Source organism: Varanus komodoensis, unplaced genomic scaffold, assembly GCF_004798865.1.
Source record: "Varanus komodoensis strain SLA01 unplaced genomic scaffold, ASM479886v1 scaffold107, whole genome shotgun sequence".
Classification (NCBI taxonomy): Eukaryota; Metazoa; Chordata; class Lepidosauria; order Squamata; family Varanidae; genus Varanus; species Varanus komodoensis.
The window spans coordinates 1,108,208-1,128,780 of NW_025335305.1; the positions used below are offsets into that span (position 1 = coordinate 1,108,208).

General features: G+C 47.2%; 1 protein-coding gene across 1 annotated transcript; it reads right to left on the bottom strand.

Annotated features, from left to right (window-relative positions):
• Nucleotides 1-680: 680 nt before the first annotated feature.
• LOC123018020 (TNF receptor-associated factor 2-like) lies at nt 681-6,849 on the bottom strand. The gene is made up of 5 exons (XM_044419759.1): nt 6,688-6,849; nt 5,437-5,491; nt 4,577-4,675; nt 3,630-3,737; nt 681-2,212 (listed from the first exon to the last, which is right to left on the bottom strand). The coding sequence occupies exons 1-5, from the start codon at nt 6,837-6,839 to the stop codon at nt 1,532-1,534; spliced, it is 1,095 nt and encodes a 364-aa protein (XP_044275694.1). The 5' UTR covers nt 6,840-6,849; the 3' UTR covers nt 681-1,531.
• Between the last annotated feature and the right edge of the window lie 13,724 nt (nt 6,850-20,573).

The following is a 20,573-nucleotide window of genomic DNA, read 5'->3' on the forward strand; positions in this document are numbered from 1 at the left end:
CCACCCATGGGATGGATTGGACCAGGTTACAGAAATGCACAAGAAGGGACAAGCTGGGTCAAGCCAAGGGCTCACCCAGTCCAGCATTCTGTTCACGCAGTGGTCAACCAGTTGCCCATGGGAGACCCACAAACAAGACAGGAGGGCAACCCCCCTCCTGCCCATTTCCCAGGTAAGTGGGGTGCAGGCATGTTACCTTCTCCCCTATGAGTTTTAGGCCAAAACTTGGGGTGTAGGTTACAGTCCTGTTAGGTATGTCAAACTTGGATATATGATACGCAGAACTGTGCAACGGCAAAGCTTTGCCTATAATGCTCAAGGCTACATAAGGGATGAGTTAGGTCCTATTGATAGAGAAGGCTCACCCTAGCCTTTTCCCGACACATGCTCTTTTGTGCATGCAAAGGTTCCCCCCCCCTCCAGGGGAAATAGTCGGACCTACAAGTGTCACCCGCCACTCCCTCCCATAGCCTAAAGTCATGAATTCCAGGGGAAATTTTGGCAAGTGATTCTGCCTGAACTTGTGAACAGCCCTCTTACAGCTTCTGTAGAGGCCAGTCAGGTCCGTGAGCGCAGGATGTGTCACCATGGAGCTCAGGAAGCAGTGCCCTCTAAGATTTGCATCCCTTCCTGGGTATCTTACTATGTTTTCCCCTCCTCTAACAAACAGAGAAACATACTATTATATAAATATTTTAATATTACAATTTGCATAAAAATGCCAAGGAACTGTTATTACATGATGAAACCTTTACGGTTAATAAATAGAATACGAGGTAGCAAAAAAACCCCTGTCGTGTCTAAGGATATGTGTCTGGTAATCCCTAGTGATTATTGCAAAGCCCCTAGACCACTGGAAAGTGCTACAGGTAAGAGTAACAATAAATAGAAATGTCACATTCAGCTGCATTGTGCAGGTGGGCAGCAGGTGAACATACTGATCAACACCCCTGTCCCCCTAACCCACAGCAGCAGACTTTGTACTTAAAAATCTCAAGGCACCCACAAACCAGATGGGGAAGTCCTCCTAGGAGACCCTCAAGAGCAAATCATCCTGCTTTTAGCGCCTTTGGCAATGAAATGTCCTTTAAAAAAAAAAAAACAACTGAAAAGCTGGAACAAGGCAGGCCAAGTTCGGCAGCTGGTAGATATTTTTCAACAGATGGCATCCAGGATATTGTATCATGCTTGTGACCATTGAACGACCTTATCTGGCAATCCATTATGTTTTCATATTTTTAACATTTCCCAAAAAGGTGTCCATTAAGGAACAAACACACGAGGACTAGAAGTGCCCATATAAGGTTTAGAAGATCTTGGAAATTCCTCCGAAGTATGAATCAGGGGCTGCCGTTCCATGATTCACAGCATGAATAATATGCAGAATTGTGGTGAACATTGTTGGTGGCAGAAGTGATGAGAGCACTGGAGGGTCCTTCCTTGGGAGAGTTAAGGGAGCTTTGAGAGAAAAGACAAAGTCGGTAGAGGAGCAGAAAGCATCCATCGGCTTCTCCCCAGTTGACTTCCAGTCTCAAAGGTCTATCCCTGCCAAATCCACGACCACCTTGAGGTACAGGGTGTCATCTTTGAGGTAGCCCGGAATCTCAACATGGCTCGCAAAAAGGGGGCTCCCACTGGCCACGTTGAGCCTTTCCTGAGGCTGGTGGAAGGAGGCACTGTGCGGATCTGGAAGGAAGGTCTCCGTCACAGGCGATCTCTTTCGTGTGGGGTCCAGCAGAGTGAAGGTTACCTTTTGCCGGAAGGGCCAGGGCAGGACGTCATCATAGGGCCCCTTGGCCAAGGCAAGGAAGACCGAAAGGTGGCCACCCTTGCCGATGCCATCTCCATCAGGGTACAGCCGGACACAGAGGTGGTACCCAAAAGGGTGGGTGGCAAATGCTGGAGAGTAGATGGAACGCCTCTTTCCGGCCTTGGCATCCCTCAGGAGCTTGGAGAAGTTCTCCACTTTCCACACCAATATCCCATCTGTGCTGATCAGCTCAGGTGCTGTTGGCTCGGACTCCTTGATCCCATGGGGGCTGTCACGGGTCTCCCGATAAATCCTCAGCCACCTCTCGTACTGGGAGCAGCAGTGCTGAAGGGACTTCACCGTAGCCACCTGGCTGCTCAGCTGTTGGCGAAGGGAAGCCACCATCAGCTCCAGGGCCTCCACACGCATCTGGACCACCTCCAGATTCACAGCAGGATCATCCTAGAAGGAGAGTGATTGGAAGGAAGATTCACATCTGGGGCTCTGAGAAGATGGCACAAAGCCCACGAAGAATGCCACATCTCTTCTGTGGTGCCAGAGGCATCACTACTAAGTCTGCAAGTCGCTCCCGGCCATTTAGGGTATGGAAGTTTAACATTGCTCCTGAAAAAGGGACTTGTGCTCCAAAGTATTTGGGAAATCAATAATAAAATCAAATCACTAGAACTGTTGTGAATAAGGGCACGATCCTAGGCATGTTTAGACAGAGTATTAGACAGAAGCAAGCATGCTAGACAGGATGGCTGGCTGGGGAATGCGAAGAGCTGTTCCCAGACTTTTTTCCGTCTAAACATGCACAGGATCACACCTTTGGTCACTTTTCCCCCTTTTGTTGCATTTTGTAGGGATCACCTCTGCAAGTATGTTGGTACTAGGAATCAAGTGCTTAGCTGAGCCTGGCTTATAGGACCCACTTTAGTCTTGACTTGATGCCCAGGGTCAACAAACTGAAGCAAAGTGCAAATCCCCTCCAATCAAATACTGGGGGAAACCTGCATTATACTGGTGCAAATCTACATCTGACTGCACACTGTAAAAATGGCCAGCAGAGCAGCTGTGAAAAGACCTGGATAAAGGCTGTCCATTAGTATTCCCATTTTACAGGTAAGGACCACTGAGGCTGAAAGCCAATGGGAAGTAAAATGGCAACAGTCTTCTTCATCTTCATTTACACACAGCAGTGCAACCATCCTCTAAAATCCCTTGACTAGCAAAGATTTTTTACTACCACCACCACTACTATCATTAGCTTCATGTATTCATACATAATACTTAGTATACTATAATTGCTAGTTTAACAACGCAAAGAAATACTGTGACTGTATCACTGCATTTTTGCTTTCTGTTTTTAAACTACTGAATCAGAAACCTTTGCCGGACTACAAGTCACCCCAAAATCCATGAGTGGCTCTTGTTCTGCACAGGCTCACCCTGCAGGGACCAGCTGTTGCCTTAGCCTCAGGTGGTGGATGGTAATCCAGCAGCGTCTTCCATCTCTACCCCTGTTCCCCTCTATCTCCACCACATTATTCTGTATAGCCTGGAGTGCCTGATCCTGCCGCATCTTGGAACCTGAGCAGGGTCAGGCCTAGTTGAAATCTGGATGGGTGACTTAATGTTGCTGGCAGCCCAGAGAGCTTTGGCTATGGGTGTTATAGAAATGTAATTAATTTCTCAAGTAGTAATTGTTGAGAAATTCCCATCACACTCAGCCTGTACAATATTCTTCTGGCACCAGCCCACCAACCCTTCACAGATCTCCCTCATTCTCCCGCACTGAGCAAGACTGGCTCTCTCTCAAGCCCCAGGCTGGCCTCGCCAGCTCCTCCATCACACCCTGGCTCATTCTGCCACTTACCATGAGGGGCTCTTTGATACTCCAGGAGGACCCTTGTCCTTCATCCCCATCTTGATTGGGAGCTGTCCTTGCAGTTCCAAGGTGTGCCACCAGGGGGCAGGCGTGCTCCTGCAGCAAAAGAACCGGACAGAAGATCAGGGCTAAAGCCTTCCAAGGGCACCTCTTGACACTATAAGCACATATTAATTTGACACAGAATACTGGGAAATGTAATTTGCTACGGGTGATGAGCTCTCCCTGTGACAAGTTCCTGGCCCCTTGGAAAACTACAATTCCAAGGGAGAGTGGCAATGAATTGGATTAATCTGTAGTGTGCTTGTAGCCCTTTTATCTATGGAGACACATGAGAAACCATTCAGGGGATAGTCTATTCAGTTGCTCTCACTAATAGCATAATCATCACCATTATTATAATATTAATATTACTAATTCTTTCACTTGTACTTATCAAATCTGTATCCTGCTTTTTGTCTGGAGCTACCAATCATGATTAATATCTAATATTGTTCCCTGTAATACTGAACTCGCGTGGCAGGTGCCAACAAAAGGGGGGGGGGGCACATGATGCCACTGAGAAACAAGGGAAAAGTATCAGCGGGCTCAGGGGAAAAGAAACCCCCCCCAAAAAACCCCCTCCAGCCCTCCAACTCCATGTGGGCTGGACATGTGCATTTAGGTATGGGATGTACCACTGGAAAAGAAAAAAATGGAAGAAATGGCCAGCCGGAACCCCAAACAGGAACATGGAGGGGAGAGCCAGAAAGACAAGACAGATGCCTTCCCTTCTTCCCAACCGCAATTTCTTCCAACCCGTTTGCATCCCTGGTTTTGCAGGCACATTACTGAACAGGATGAGGTCATCCAGATTTGTGCTCCTACTTTGATCCCTGGTTGTATGTATGGGGGGGGGGGCGTGATGGGGGCATCATGATCTCCATGCAAAATACCTGGTAGGATTTCAGGACTCCAGTCCAAGTGCAGTCAAAATTGGGGCAGGCAACTTCTGTGACCAGAGCGTCATTCTCTGCTGCTTTGTCACTGTGGAACTGAGGACAGAACAAACCATTTAAGATGCCGACCCAGGAGACGCAACCCCAGCCTGAAATGCATGCCTGTCGTTGGACACTGCCCCCTTGCACGTCATTCCCACCCCCCCCCCCAATAACTCCTAGGGCTTTGCCTCTCTTGAACCCAGGGCTCGCCAGTAGCTGCAACTAACAGAACTGAACTCCGCATTTTATTTTTATGGTCCATCCATCCATCCTTCTCTGTGTTGGAGCTAGGGCAATGTTCCTTAAACTGTTCCTTCAGTTCTTCTGGATCTCAGCTCCCATTGACCACAACCAGCATTGCCAGTGGCCAGGAATGCGAGGAGCTGAGGGCCATAATACCAGGAGTTTGCCATGCTGGGGAAGAATAAGCTAGGAGGGTGAGGCACTTACACTTTTAACAGGTATGCAAAGAGAATTTTGGCAGACACACCTTGCCATTCAGAGATGAAAAAAAAATCCCTCTTCTTCGTGGTTTAACTAGTGAAGTAACTCTAGTCTGAATTACATTCCTATGCAACCTTCTTTCTTTCTCGTTTACTTTGTTTCAAAAATGATTTTTAAAATAGTAATGGCTCCTCAGATATTAAAAATAGTGACGGTGCAACCCCCCTTTATCAAGGCTTCCCACAGGACAACCCCACAATATATTGGTAAGTAATCTTAGCTGTTACTGCAGCAGATCTCAAACACGCAGCCCCTCTGTTCAGGAGCAATGGTGTGGTTCTGATATTCCAGGACACCACCTTGCAACTCACCTGTCTGCGGCACAGCCCTGCTTTGCAAGTACGGCACAACACCTTTTCTGCATCCCTGCGGAGGGAGAAAGAGGGCGATGAGATGAATGGAATGAACATCTAGCAATGGAAATGGGCATTTTCATAGCTCTTCCACACACCCAGGTCTTCCAAGCACATGCCTCCTTCTACACTCATCCTTTAGTGGCATCCGTCATACTGATCCACTGAAGGTGAAATCCTATGCACGTTTAGACAGAAAAGGGCTTTTCTTGCACAAAATATTGTCCTTTGTCATCACAATTACCATTATTAACTGATTAATCTTCAATATGAATATTTGACCTCAAGCCTGGGCTGCTTGTGGCCACCCAGCCTGCCTCTATATATGCACCTTTAACCTCACAACAACTCTGCAAGGTAGATTTGGTTGAAAGACAATAACTGATTGCAAGCTCATGGTTTGGAGGCATCACCCTGGTCACAGTCTGCCCTGCAAGGCCATTCCAGATGGTCCTCCATCTCTCCGCCTGTTGCTACCCGTTTTCCAGGGGACAAAGGAGAGCATTCGGAGCCAGCAGTCTTCCAGGTCGGACTCCAAAGTGGATGCAGGTCACAAGACACCCCCATTCTACTAAGGGAGGGGTGTTGAACCTCATTCAACTTGAAGCCGCAACTCAGTTTCAGGGAAGATCTGGGGGGCTGCCTTCCAGTGACCGCCAGGGGCGCAAATACGAAACAGACCAACACATTTTAGCTCCAAGCTCTCACTGCCAATCACATCAACCTTAGGTAAGTTGTTTCCATCTTTCAAAATAGCAGGGAAACCTTCCGGGAAACCACAAAACCTGGACTGGGACTCCAGGGCTAGATTTCAACACCTCCAGTATCAACTGCAAACAGTTGATTAACCAGCTGCATCTTCACCGATTATCCAAATAAATTTAAGTACATGCGCCCATCTACCACAACCGCAGTATGGAAACCAAAGAAATGCATGGTAGCTTAACAATTAAAAGCTATCATTCCGAGTTAGAAGAAAAAGCATCTTTAATGTTGAGCTGGCAGCCCAACCACTAGCCAAAAGGATAAACTAGCATATCTTTAAATCGCAGCTCCTCTAGCCCGAGGAGCCCAAGCCCTGACACCCTCGGTGGGAATGGGGCACTTCTGGGGGCGGAGGGGAAGGATCTCCGAGGAGAAGCCGGGGGGCCCGCCGGGGAGCGCAGCGGGCCCACGGCCGGGTTTGCAGGAGCGAGCGCCGCCACTGACCTGAACAGCCCCTTCACGCAGCCTCTGCAGTAGCGGTGCCCGCACTCCGCCTGCTGCGGCTTGATCAGCAGGAAGCCGCAAGCCTGGCACAGCAGCCCGGCGTTGCCGAGCGGGTCCACGGGCATCACGGAGTCCCTGAGCTTTCCCATCATGCGCGCCGTCCGGAGAAGCGCCACCGAGCGAGAGAGCGCGAAGTCTGCCGGCTGAGCGCGGCGGGGGAGCTTTATGTGCTGCGCCCCGCCCCGCCCCGAGTCAGCCGAGGGCGCGAGAGGGAATCCCGCGGCTGAGTCACGCGGCCGGGCCCGCTGCGGGGCAGCCGCGCGCGCGGAGTGGCCGGGAGCCGCTGCGGGAGGCGAGGGCCGGGCGGCGAGCGCGGCGGGACCCCCGTGTTCCGGCGCACGAGAGACGGGGCAAGTCTCGGGGTCCAGTCCAGCCATACATAGGAAGGGGCTCTGACGGGTGGGTTGGATTTCTGGTTTACAAAAACGCAATCACAAAATACAGGATAAAGCGAGAGCATTGCATACATACTAAATCTCAGATAGCAACATTAGCCTTCAGTAAAAACCCCAAAATAAAACCCCCAGAGCAGCCATAAATTCAGATCAATCCGAAGGCACAGTAGCACTAAAATACAGTAAATGCCATATTAAACGTTCTCTTAACAATTACTTTAAATATTAAAATACTGGGCAAATAAAAAGGTTCTCGCCTGGTGCTGAAAGGAGTAGAGAGGGGGTGCCAGGTAAACTTCTCTGGGGAGCTGATTCCAAAGTCAGGGTGCCACCACTGAGAAGGCTCTTCCCCTTCCCTTTGCACCCTCTTGGTTTCCCCTGGAGGGTGATTTATAATAATGATAATAACAGTATTATTGGAAAGGAGAGTACTCAAAAGGCCAAACTTCGAATCTAGAAACAACAATATTATTGAGGTTGTAGAACCTAACCTACCTGCCCCCCCCCACAAGTGATAATTCAAAAACTGATGTATTGAGCACAGTCTCTTCCATCATCATCATCATCACCACCACCACCATCATCATCAATATATATTAGATAGATAAACTGGTCCTGTTTTGTTCTGTTTTTCATCTACCAGAACACTATTGTTGCTCTCCTTCCTGTGAGATTCAACGAATGATGAGGATCATAACGAAGAAATGTGCTGCCTGTTTTTCCTCATAGAATAATTTCAATAGAGAGTACAACCAATAAGACAGTAACATCATACAACTTTGATCCCCCCACCAATTCGACAGGGAGCCTTCCCCCCGCTGGTCATAAAATTCAAGCACTTTGATTAAAAGGCATCAGACTGGTGAGTTACTTCATTTTTATTACCTTTTCACTTGTTTAAGAGGTGTCATTTTGATTTTCTATTATTATTATTATTATTATTATTATTATTATTATTGCCACTGACACAAGTTAATTTTATTGCTCAGTCCAATGCTTATCTGCCTGGGGTTCTTTGTTGGCCCAGCTGTGCTCCGCAGTTGGTGCCCACACAGGAAAGCAGGGGCTGGAAGGTGAATTTTTCAAAGGACTGCATCATGTTCTGGTCCCTGCTCTGCCATGGAGCCAACTGGGTGACTTTGGGCCAGTCACAGACTCTCAGCCCAGACTACCTCACGGGGTTGCTGTTGTGGGGATAAGACTGAGAGCAAGAGGAGGAGAATGATGTATGCTACTTTGAGTTTACTGTAAGGAACAAGTGGGATATAAATCAGATAAATACCATTGCTGCAAAGATTACTTAATACACATGGAATTAAGCTGAGTGCTTCAGAAGTGTTACACGGGTAATATTTTATAGTTAGTGAAGGGTAAACATGCAAAATATTATGAGTAATTTGAAAATTCAATGATAAAATGGTCCCATGAACAAGTTGGGTGTTGCGGCAGGAATGGGCTGGAGTTCACCCTTCTGATGCTACCAACTTTCTAGCCCAGATGACCACCCCATGTGCCCCTTTCTTAAGCCAGAGTGGGCAACTTGTGACTCTCCAGATGTTGCTTGACTGCAGATCCCATCCTCCCTAGCCTTCATAGCCAATGGTGATGGATGAAGGGGATTGCAGCCAACGACATCTGGTGGATCAAAATTGCCCATCCCTGTTTGGAAGTATTAAATGAGAAATACAAAAAGTCCTTCCCCCAAAGCAGTTGCCTCCCTCTGTCTGAGATTTGGCATAGCCAGATAAGAAGCCAGAAAAAATATTTTGATACACAGATTGCCATCCTCATGGATAGTGTGATTCCAAGGGGTAAAAAATACTCATTGTGGATGGATCAGTATAAAACTTCTTCTTCTTCCTTCTCTTTTCTCCTCCTATATTTTTATTTACTTATTTTATACTGATAATTTTAATTTTATATTTGTAACTCAGTGTATTTTTTGTATTTTTGTATTTAATGGTAATTTATTATGTTCTATTGTATTTCAATGTATTTTATTGTGTTGTTTTGGCAAGGGGCGGCATAGAAATGTTATAATACTACTACTACTACTACTACTACTACTACTAATAATAATAATAATGGAGTCTTTTTCTCTTATAATGTCTTGGCTAAAATGAGAGATGGGGAGTGGGCAGGGAGGACCAGGTTCCAGTCCTGGTTCTGCCCTGCAGCTCGCTGGGTGACCTTGGGCCATGCACTTTCTGGCAGGTTCACTCACCTCACAGCATTGTGGGGGATAAAAGCAGGGGAACACGTACACCATCCTTACCTCCTTGGAAAAAGGACTGGATGTCCATGTAAGAAATTCATCTAAAACACTTTCCCATGCCTGCTTAAATAGGAAAAAAAAGTTATCCAACCCCCAGCATCCATACAAAAGATTTCAGCCTAAAATCTTATTTTTTCCTCCATGGGCAGGTTTTCCTTTCCTTTCCTTTCCTTTCCTTTCCTTTCCTTTCCTTTCCTTTCCTTTCCACCACAACTCAATTAAACTTGAATAGGTCCTCAAGAAAACCAGATAAAGTTACTTTAGGGCATACATATTCATTCCATCATGATATGTATGAGAGCGATGATTCATGCCAGTTGAATGGTTAAAAATTGCTTTCTTATCATTCTTTTTACTAATTTCATTTCTGTGCTGACAATGCTTAAGGTTATCTGGGTAGTTCACAGGAATTTTACAGATTCATGGAACAGCTGGGTCAGAGGGGACCATCCAGGAAGGCCATCCAGTCCAACCCCCTGCTAGTGCAGGACGCCAGTTATACCATCCTGCTCAGATAACTGTCCAATTGCTTCTTGAATGTGTCTAGTAGCCATCTGTCAGGAATTCTTTAACGAGTCCTACATTGATCAGGGAGTTGGAGTCAGTGGTCTTCTGTGCCCCTCCAAACTTTACTAATGGATGTGTCTATGATTGTAATAATGAAATACATTATAAATTACAGATAAACTGCAGCATAAAATTATGTAGTTATTTCTTTTGAGTTCTTTAGTATTTCCAGTCTAAGTTTTTATTGTTTTGTTATGGTAGATATTTTAAATTTGTTTTATTGTTGTATATTTATTCTATATACAACATGTATTTGGAATTTATTGTAAAATGTATTTGGAATTCCAGTGTATTTGGAAACGTTGGGGATTACATGAGCAGAGCTGGCTGGAGCCAGGCGTCAGACTAGATGACCTAGGAGGTCCCTTCTGACTCACTTTGTTTCTATGTTTCTATTTGTTTTTATTGTCGGAAATGTAAACTGCCCAGAGAGCCCTATGGGCCACTGGTGCAGTATAGAAGTAGAATAGTAATAATAATATAATAAAGATATCGTAAAATGCAGCATAAAATTTCAATATGCAGCCAGTCTTCCTACCATTTCAAGTTTAAGAGAGATGACTCACGCCAATTAAATTACTTAACAGTTGCATATTCGTCATCAAGCTTCACATCACCAGAAATATCAAACAAAGATCCCCGCTCCCCCCCCCCCCGCTCCTCTGCAGACACATACAATGGCATTTGCGTAATCAACTCCCTCATTCGGCTGTTCTGCTTCCCTAGGGGAAGCAATCCATTTCCCCCTATATAAAATACAAAGTGTTGGGAAAACACAACATTCCTGCAACAAAAATACTGTCATATAACCTTAAGGGGAACATGAATGGGCAAGCCCGTGAGATGAATGAGTAACAGAGTAACATGCACATCCAATGCCCGGGGAGAGGGGAACCTGGAAAGGCCCTGACGGAGTACCTCTGAGCACTCATGAATGAATGACTGGAAGTCAGATGCAAAGGGCAAGGGGACCCAGTTCATGGCAACACCCAGTAATTGGCTGGGGAATCCCAGGAAGGGCTGGAATGGTTGAGCTGATGGATAAGGGCATTGCAAAAATACAATAGAAGAGTCCGTGCTTCCAGGACTAAGGATGTGCGAGGCAAGGCATATTAAGGCAGAAACCCCTAAATTCACACAAACAGGGCAGGGTCTGAAGCATTTGTGGCTACCAGAAAAAAGATTTGTGGACAGAGTTGGGAAGATGCTTTTGAGCTGGAAATAGGTCGCTGTGGAAAAGGTTAAAAAGGGAACTCAAGCACTTGGAAGTTTTTGTTTCCTTTCTTAAGAGGGAGATTGAGAGAAGATATTACTGAACTTGTAACTTGGCAAGATTGACTGTGCAGTATCAGTGAGGTGGGGGGGCAAACTCAGGGTTAGGGAATTAATAAGAAAAGGAGTGATTATGTTTGTTTATTAGTGATCTTTGTGTACAAGTTAAGTGAGGAAGGACCCTATTTTATTTTATTATTTTATTTTATTTAAATCTTTTCTATATATTTCTGTCTTATATTTTTTTAAAAAAATCTTGAGATGGTATGCAAAGAAGTAAGCACATTAAAACCAAGCAAACATTTGCCATAATAAAATAGCCAATGTTACACGGCCCTATGTAGACCTGGAGTGTTACTGCAATTGTTTTATTTCTATTTCTTTTTTCATCTCTCCTACATCCAATAACTTTTGGTGCCATTCTGTTGGCTGAGAAATCCTGGGAGTTGTACGACTTTTTCTGTTGAAATGTCAGAACATAAGAAAAGCCACACTAGCATCCACTCCCACATCCTGTTTGCCTGGGGACAGATCAGCTGCTGGCAGGATCCCTCATCAGGATGAGCCTGAGGGTAAATGCCGTGGCTTTTTGGAGGGGAAACAACCCTCAAATAACCCAGGTGCTTTTACTGGCATTCTATCAAGGTTCAGATGACACAACCATCTGAGCCTCTGCAGGTGATTAGGCAAACGGCACCAGGCTTAAAAAGCCCACTGTGGCTTAGAACATAAGAATGTAAGAAAATGAGAAAAACCATGCTGGGTTAGACCAGTGACCCATCCAGTCCATCCAGACCCATCCTGTTCACATGGTAGAAAGCTAGCTGCCTGCAGGATCCTTCAGGCAGGATGAGTACAAGAGTTGCACCTGCCCAAGCTCGCAACAACTGGTATATACAGGCATATTACCTCTGATTCAAAGGAAGCACATAGCCAGCAAGGCTAGTAGCCACTGATAGCCTTCTTCTCCATGAATTTGGCCAATCCCCTTTTAAAGCCACCCAGATTGGTGACCATCACTGCTTCCTGTGGCAGTGAGTTCCACAGTTCATCTGCGCATTGTGTGAAGAAGTCCTTCCTTTTATCTGTCCTGAATCTTCCACCTATCAGCCTCATGGGGTGGGAGAAGAATCCATCCAGCCTCTTCCACATGCATGGGGTCACACCAGCTACCATGTAATTGCCCTCAGAACATTTGCATTTATAAGTCATTGGGAACACCTTCTGCAATTCTGGCCTCCATGTCTCAAAAGGATGTTTTAGGGATGGAAAAAGTGCCAAAGCAGGAATCCAAATGATCAAAAACAGGGGAGGGTCTAACGTGTTTTCAAAAATGGCGATCAACGAAACAATGACGAGTCCTGACCCACTTGGAAGCAGTTTCAGCCTCACAGGCCAAGTTCATTCTGCCTGCAATCCCTGTATAGTCACAGCGTTGTCCGTTGACCACGGGGCACTTGGGGATTTCCTGGCTTTTGCAAATCTTTCCCCCTTCTAAAGGGCTGAAATGCTTCTCTTTAAGGCTTAATTACTGGTAGCTCATGTGGACATCTTGACGAAAATGTTAACTCATCATTCACGGAGCCTAATTTGGAAAGGAATAGAAAATAAAACTGCCAATGTTATACTACCCTATGGTATGACCACACTTGAAATGTTATGTACAGTTCTGGGCACCACACCTAAAAAGAGTTGGAAAAGATTCAGAAAAGGGCAGGTGGGGTGATCAAGTAACCAACTGCCCTTTCAGGAAAAGTTGCAACATTTGGGATATTTAGCTTAGGAAGGTGAGTGAGGGCAGGTTTAATAAAGGTGACCAAAATCATTTCTAGTGCAGAAGAAGTCGACAGGGAGAGACATTTTCCCTCTTCCTTAATACTCGGACCCAGAGTCAACCTGTGAAGCTGATTGGTGGTTGATTTAGGACAGAGAGGAACTTCTTCATGATGCACACAGTAAAACTGCGATTCACTTCTGTGGGTTGTACTGGTGGCTCTTACTTTGGATGGCTTTAGAAGTGGGCTGAACAAATTGATGGAGGAGGAGCCTTTCCACGTCTGTTAGTCTTGATAGCTACATGGTAGCCCAGGATCAAGGCCCATGGACACTGGCTGCTCGGAAACGTGGCTGGGAGGGTGCCGTGGCACTCCTGTTCTGCTTGTGGGTTTTCCATGGGCAGTTGGTTCGTCAGTATGTGAACGGGATGCTAGTTTAGATACATTTTGTTCCGATATGGCATGGTCCTTTTAATATTCCTAAGCTAGAATCTGCTTCTGAAGTGTGTTCAGAAACTCCCACTGGTTTGGAAAGCTTCTGCCAGATGGCAGAGTTAAAATTATAGAATCATAGAATGGTAGAGTTGGAAGGGACCAGAAGGCCATCAGGTTCAACCCACTGCTATTGCAGGACACTAAGTTACACCATCCCCTTCAGATGAGTGTCCAAATGGTTTTTGAATGTCCCCAGTGAGGGAGAGTCCACCACCTCTCTAGGCAGCTGGATCCACTGCCGTATTGCTCTGGCAGTGAGGAAATTCTTCCTGGACTCCAGTTTAATCTGGTTCCTTTAAACTTAAGTAGATTATCCCATGCCCTGCACTCTGGAATGGATGAGAAGAGATCTCGTCCCTCTTCTCTGTGACAGCCTTTCAGGTACTTGTGGAATGCTATCTCATCTCCCCTCAGTCTTCTCTTCCTGAGGCTGAACATGCCCAGTTCTCTCCATCTTTCCTCCCAGGGCTTTGCCTCCAGTCCCCGAATTGGCTCCCAGTCTGCTTCCAGGTAGAATTCAAAATCCTGGTTATGGCCTAGAAAGCTCAATACGGCTCAGGTCCAGGATACCTGAAAGACCACCTTCTCCCTTGTGACCCTGCCTGTACCTGAAGATCTTCTAGGGAGGCCCTTGCCTTCGTCCCACCACCTCCACAGGCTCGCTTGGTGGGAATGCAGGAGGGGAACCTTCTCAGTGGCTTCCCAAGGCTTCGGAACTCCCTCCCCAGGGAGGCTGGATTGATGCCTCCCTGTTGTGTTTTGGGAGGCAGGGGAAAACCTTTCCATTCCAGCAGACTTTTGAGAATAGTCTGGACCTGTGAGATGCATTGGACTAGTTTTATTCTCTCCCTCTCTCTCTCTCTCTCTCATGTGTGTGCGTGCATATGTGTGTATATTAGCATTTTTACTTTTAATATTTTATGCAATTTTAATACTCCCCTAATTTGATCAAATTTCTGATTGTTCTATATTTCTGTTTATGTTTTGATTGTATACATTGTTAGTGTTGTAAGCCACTTTGAGTCCTGGTATTGGGGTTGGACCTTATGACCCTCTGGCCCCTTCCATCTCTACCATTTTATGATTCTAAGATACAAGAATAGAATCCTACCTTCAGTCCTACCCACCACTGTAATGCAGTCAAAAGATTCCCGGAAATGAAAGTTGCCTCTCAAACCTACAAAGGCTCAATGCCTCTGCCTTAAAGGCTGACCTATTTATTCTGGTTGTTGTAGGTCTCTTTTCTCTCCAAATGTGTCCTGACCCCAATGCACCTCAAGTCCCTAATCCTGGAGGTTTCTAGGCAGATCTCCAACCCGTGTGGGACCACCGAATGCTTCTTCAAGAGACCCAAGTAACTGAGCTGGGTGATAAGGGAAAGCGCCTGCTCTCCAGAGTGGCCAGGCCAAGTGTGGCCTTGTTCCAGTCCAGGAACTTCAGTCCCCAGTTACATTCAAATGGCTTCAGCTGACTTGTGAAACTGAGTGTACTGGTATCTGAGAAATGGTAATTTCACATGGTAGAGAAACAGCATGACAGCACCCCCGGCACACACATCCCAGACATGATTCCCAACCCAAAATGTGGCAATCAGCATAGCCAAAAGTTCGAATGCCGTGAGTCACCCTGCACTAAACTGAGCCATGAGTTTGAAATGGATGCAGGAGGAAACCCACGATCAAATCAGAAACAGAAATTCAAAGATGTATCAAGAAATGTGCACCTCTTCTCAGGCTGGAGGAGGCATCAGCAACGCTTCCGTCAAATGAGTATGCACACATGCGCACACACGCACACACACACCCATCACCCCCATGCTGCCCTTGATAGGGATAATTTCCCCAGCTCTTGTATCTTGGTCAGACCTGCTCTCAAGAACACGATTGAGCAATGATGGGATGAGGGATGAGTCACCCCTAGGGCAGTGAGTATGTGTGTTTACATTAAAAGAAAGAGAGAAAATCCCAGACAATGTGGACTTGAAGGGACTCTACTGGATGCGTCAGAACCTGTGCGGCTTTGCAATGAGCACAGACCTGGACTCCAGGACTCCCTGGCCAATGCAGAGCCCCCACCGCTGTGGCCCCCTTGCTCTCTGGCTCCCTGTCAAGCAAGCCAGTGGCAGCACTGGTGAGAAAGGTGAGGAGGCACGTGAGGAGCTAGTGACCATGGTGGGGGAACAGCAGGCTCACCGAGGGGAGGGGGCCATGCAGAATGTCATGCAAATCAGTAGGTATGGCTTTCATAGGTAAAATCACACAGCCCTCAACACAGAGAAAAACCTTCTTCTAGCAATCCGCATGGGAGCATCCTGGAAATGTGCATCACGGGGGCCCTGGAAAAGCTGGAGCCGGCGTTGCGGAATGGAGCTGGCTGTCCAGGGGAGCTCACCATGGTGGTTGCGCATATTAGCGCTGGTATCGGAGGAAGCAGGCCACTCGGTGCTGCTCTCAGAGGCTCCTGGCCCCAGTCTTGGGAGGGCAGTGCATCTGCTCTGGCGTTTGCCTCTGAACTTTATCCAAGGCAGTGGACCTATTTGGGGGGCAGAGATGCACAGCCCCACTGGCATCAGCATCAGCTTTGCCCCCTCTGTGCACTTGCAGCCAACCTGTTTCCTTCTTGCAAGGAAGCCAAGGCTTCTGTCCGCCTCTCTGTTACAGCCTCTCAGCTACCCTGCGGGGTAGACTCAGTGAGTGATCCAGAGTCACCCACTGAACTTCTTGGGCAAGTGGGGACTAGAACCAGGATCTCCTGCGTTCCAGTTGGACGCTGAGCAGCACAGCGCACGAGCCCACATGTTGGAGCCAAGAACCTCCACAGAATAAGTGTCTGGTGCTGGGGAACACGGGTCTGAAGCACTCACATCCTGCTTGTGCATTTCCCGTGGGGAGCTGGTTGGCCACTGTGGGAGCAGAATGCTGGTTTGACCCGGCATGGTTCTTCTTACATGTCCCTATGATGAACTCATCCTTTCATGGATACTCCTGCTTGGTCCTTCTCAGCTTGCCCTCCAAAACTGTCTGGCCAAAGAATCCTCCTCCCGCCATGTTCATCTTGCCAACCCTCTTGGGCCATGGATTGAAGGCCGGCGTTGCTTGACCCACTCTCTTCCTCTTTAGCCAGAAACCTGCATCGGGGCGTCATCAGTTTGGTCTTTCAAGAGCATCTTCCCCACACTGCACAACCTTGCCAAATGGGAGCAAATTCTCCCCATCACCCCCCTTTTCTGGACATGCTGACTGGGACTGAGGAGAACTGGAGTACAAGCCACAGCCTCCCCCTTGTGCCCTGGCCTATCCTGAGCTGTCTCCGGGGTTTCAGCCTCTCCTTCTCATGGGAAAGGGGAACTTTGGCTCCTCAAGCACGCAGGCACTGCACCATCTTATTGGGAGATTTCCTCTCTTACAGCTGCATCAACTTTACCAGCTCCCTCAGTGCCCGTCAGGCCGGGGTTGGGGCACACTGACACGGACTTCTGCTTCATCTTCGTCATCACAACCACAGTGTTGTGAGCTGCAGAAGACATGCGTCCGCTGCCCGTAAAAGTCCACGGGGATGTCGCAGGCTCCTCTTTCACTTCCCCATTGCGGAGGATCCACTTTGAGCTTTGTTGGTCAACAAGGCGAAACCCCGCCCCCCTCGCACTGATATTTCTTCCCCGCCTCATCCCAGCTGCAAGCTGCCATGTCCTTTTATTTTGGAAAAGTGGAAGGTAACCTGGTCCTATGCGCTTTCAAAACACACAAGGTGTAATAGAGCATGTGTGTAGGAAGGCAGCAGACTCAGCCCTTTCTTGCTGTTCTATAGTGCAGAAACAAAGCGAGTCAGAAGGGGTCTCCCAGGCCATCTAGTCTGACCCTCAGCTCCAAATGGATACAGCTGTTGCCGGCCCGTGTTGTCAACACCAGGCTGGATGGGTCCAGGCGGCTCCCCTTGCACCACCTGTGTCCCACTGCAGGGTGTCCTCAGTTCTCTCCGCTTATCCTGTGCATGCTAATGTTTCATACCTCATTAGCTGGGCATTTAAGCCCAATTACTCCAAAGGAGCAGAAAGGAGCCTGCACTCATCCCCCGAGTGATTGCAGTGACCTGCCACTATCCACACGGTGCACTGGCAGGAAATTTCAGGGATCCCTTCCCTCGCTGGTGCATTGAGCTTCAGCGAGCGAGGACAGAGTGCCGTGAGCAAGATCTGGGTGAGGTCCCTGCAGCGTGGTGCAGTCAAGTTGCACGGCTGCTCCTGAGGGGAGTGGGAGCAACAGCCAACCCTTCAAAGTCCACCGTTTGTGAAGTCTTACGTCCTCGATACTCATAAGCCCCACACCTGAAGCCGGCAAGCATTCTGTGCGTGGCAGGCTGACTGGCAGAGGCGATTTTTCCTTTGTCATCTGCATGCCTGCATTTTTACAATATGGGCATTTTTTCCTAGTCTCAGAAAGCTGCTTTGGAGGGGGAAGGAAGGAGGCTGGAGAGGACTCTGGATAATCCATATCCTCGCCTCTCCAGTCTCTTGCCATCCCTTCAAAGTCCCTCTCTGAGGATGGAGCCCTGGGAATGCAACGTGTCCTGCAGCTCCTCAAATGTTGTCTTAGGGCCATTGGATGGCTTCCTAAAAATACAGCATGAGGATGCAATAAAACCATTAACATGAAACAATGTTAAACAATCAACCGTTTAAGACATGCCGGGACTCATCCAAAAGCAAAAAATATGCTGTAGAATCCCTTGGAGGAAAGTTGAAATTTGGCACTGAAAAGTGGCTGTGCTGGTGCTAGGTAGACCCGATGAGGGAGATTATTTCCTAGTTGGGGGGGGGGGGCATTCATCAGCAAGCCCCCACCCTCTAAACCTCCCTAAGAGGGGGCACCTTGAGGAGGGCTAAGTGTGAGCACCACATGGGTCCTCCATCATCACAGTCAGTTCTGAGCGGAGTAGATACATCAAAGCATCTCAGCCGATTATTCCCAGCTTTATTCATTAAGTAATTTATTTCTTACTACTAGCCCAGCAGGGCTCCCTGGGCAGTTTACGGCATAAAACAGTAACATGATTTTTTTAAAGGCAACCATAAAACGCCAATGAAAACCATGCAGGAACTACACAAGATAGAATTAAGATTGTTATCCAGGTGCGGCAGTTGTTAAAATTGAGGTGCAGCAGATTGTTATCAGGTGCAGCAGTTGTTAAAACAATTAAAATTTCCTCTGATTTAGAAATAAAAATACACTACCTCCTCCTCTCCCCTTCCTATTGCACACGGAGTGAAGGTCAAGACTCACATCCCTAATCCTGCCCATGCTCAGCTCTGCTTCTCGCAGCTTTTAGCTCTCGCTCCCTGCAGCACCACATTCCTGGGAGCCAGCGTGGAGTAGCGGTTAAGAGCGCGGGCCTGGGACTCAGGAGACATGGGTTCTAGTCCCTTCTTAGCCATGGAGCCAGCTGGGCGACTTTGGGCCAGTCACTGCCTCTCAGCCCAGCCTACCTCACAGGGTTGTTGTTAAGGGCATAAGATTGAGAGAGGCAGAAGAGGAAAAGGCAGATTATAAAGCTAATAAACAAACAGGACCCTGATGAGTTTCAACCAAGCAGAAGCCCACCTGAGCAGGAATACAGTTCCCTGTGGCTCTGTGAAAAAGCCTTGCATGCATGTGCTTGCGCAGGAGGGCTGCAGCCGAAGGTGTGGTTGCCAGAGAGTGACTCAGCATCGCATGTGACTCAAAGGAGATACATTCTCCATTAATGAAATTTGTGCAAATATGGAAGCAGCACGGCAACAGAGGTGCAGATCTACATGCTGTGGTGCTCATGCTCAAAAGTAACTGGATACTGGGTGGTGATCCTTAGCTGGATAAGGGGTCCATGATGGGCTATACACAGGGTATACATTCCCTTTAAATCCTCTTGGGGTGCAGTTCTATGCATGATTAGACAAATTTCTACATTCCCAATATGGCCTTGGCTAGGGCATTTTTCAGTCTAAAATTGAATAGGATTGTGCCTTCAATATTTGTTGGAGTGATTTGAAGGAAGAGGATATTTCAAGGACGCAGTGTGAATTAATACACCTTTTGTTAACAGCAGTCCAATTGGAACCAGCTTCACTCTGGGAAAGCCCCCAGTTATCAGCTCATATGTCAGGGTATGGGAAGTGTCCATAACAGACAGACAGCCCATGCAAATGAGGGCTGCATTCTTATTTTGAGGCCGATTTCTGGTAACTGTTCATGCTAAAAAGAGGCAAAGTCTAGCAGGGCTAAATCTTGTGAACATACACACTGTGTCATACTTTAAATCACTCTTGCTCTCTAGTAACTCAGAAAAGAGTATATAGAAATTAAAAACCTGTGACTACATTGGAAGTGAGTGCAGAATTTAATAGTGAATAATGTGTTGCTGTTTTGTAATTGGGGAGAGGAATAATCAAGTAAAATAGTTAAAGGAAAAACTCAGTTACCAAGAACAGTTTTACATGGAGGCATTCCATAAAAAAGGACAGGCTTCACAGCAGTCTTCCTGAATGCTAAGCAACCAGGGATGTAAGATGCATTCACACATCATGCTAAGCCACCCTGGGAAAAAGCTACAGTGGATGAATAGGTGGGGGGGCGGGGGGGGATAGGTGGAGGGCCTTGCCTATTGTTCTGACAGGCAGTCCTCCATTCAGTAGCTTCCCTTGGCTTGTTTCCAGCGCAGTTTCTTTCAGTCTCCCAGCTGCTGCTGGCATGCATCTCAAGGGGCTGTGGTAGAAACCTTCATTTCCTCATTCCTTACATCAGCACCCTTCCTGCAATGGGCCTGTGAGCGTTGCCAGCTGACTAAGGAAACCCTCCCCACCTCACATTAGATTGCAAAAGCGAAAAAACAAAAACTCAAGCTTCAATGCAGGAAAGTACTTGCAAAATTTACAAGTTTTATTTTTCATGTAGTGAAATTTGCACACGTTTCTACTCTGTTTTGCTCAGCGATAGATTTTGAAATGTTTTGCATTTCTGCTTCCTGCTGTGGGACTGTCATCTGCCAAGAGCACCGAAAGTCCTGTCACTGCTT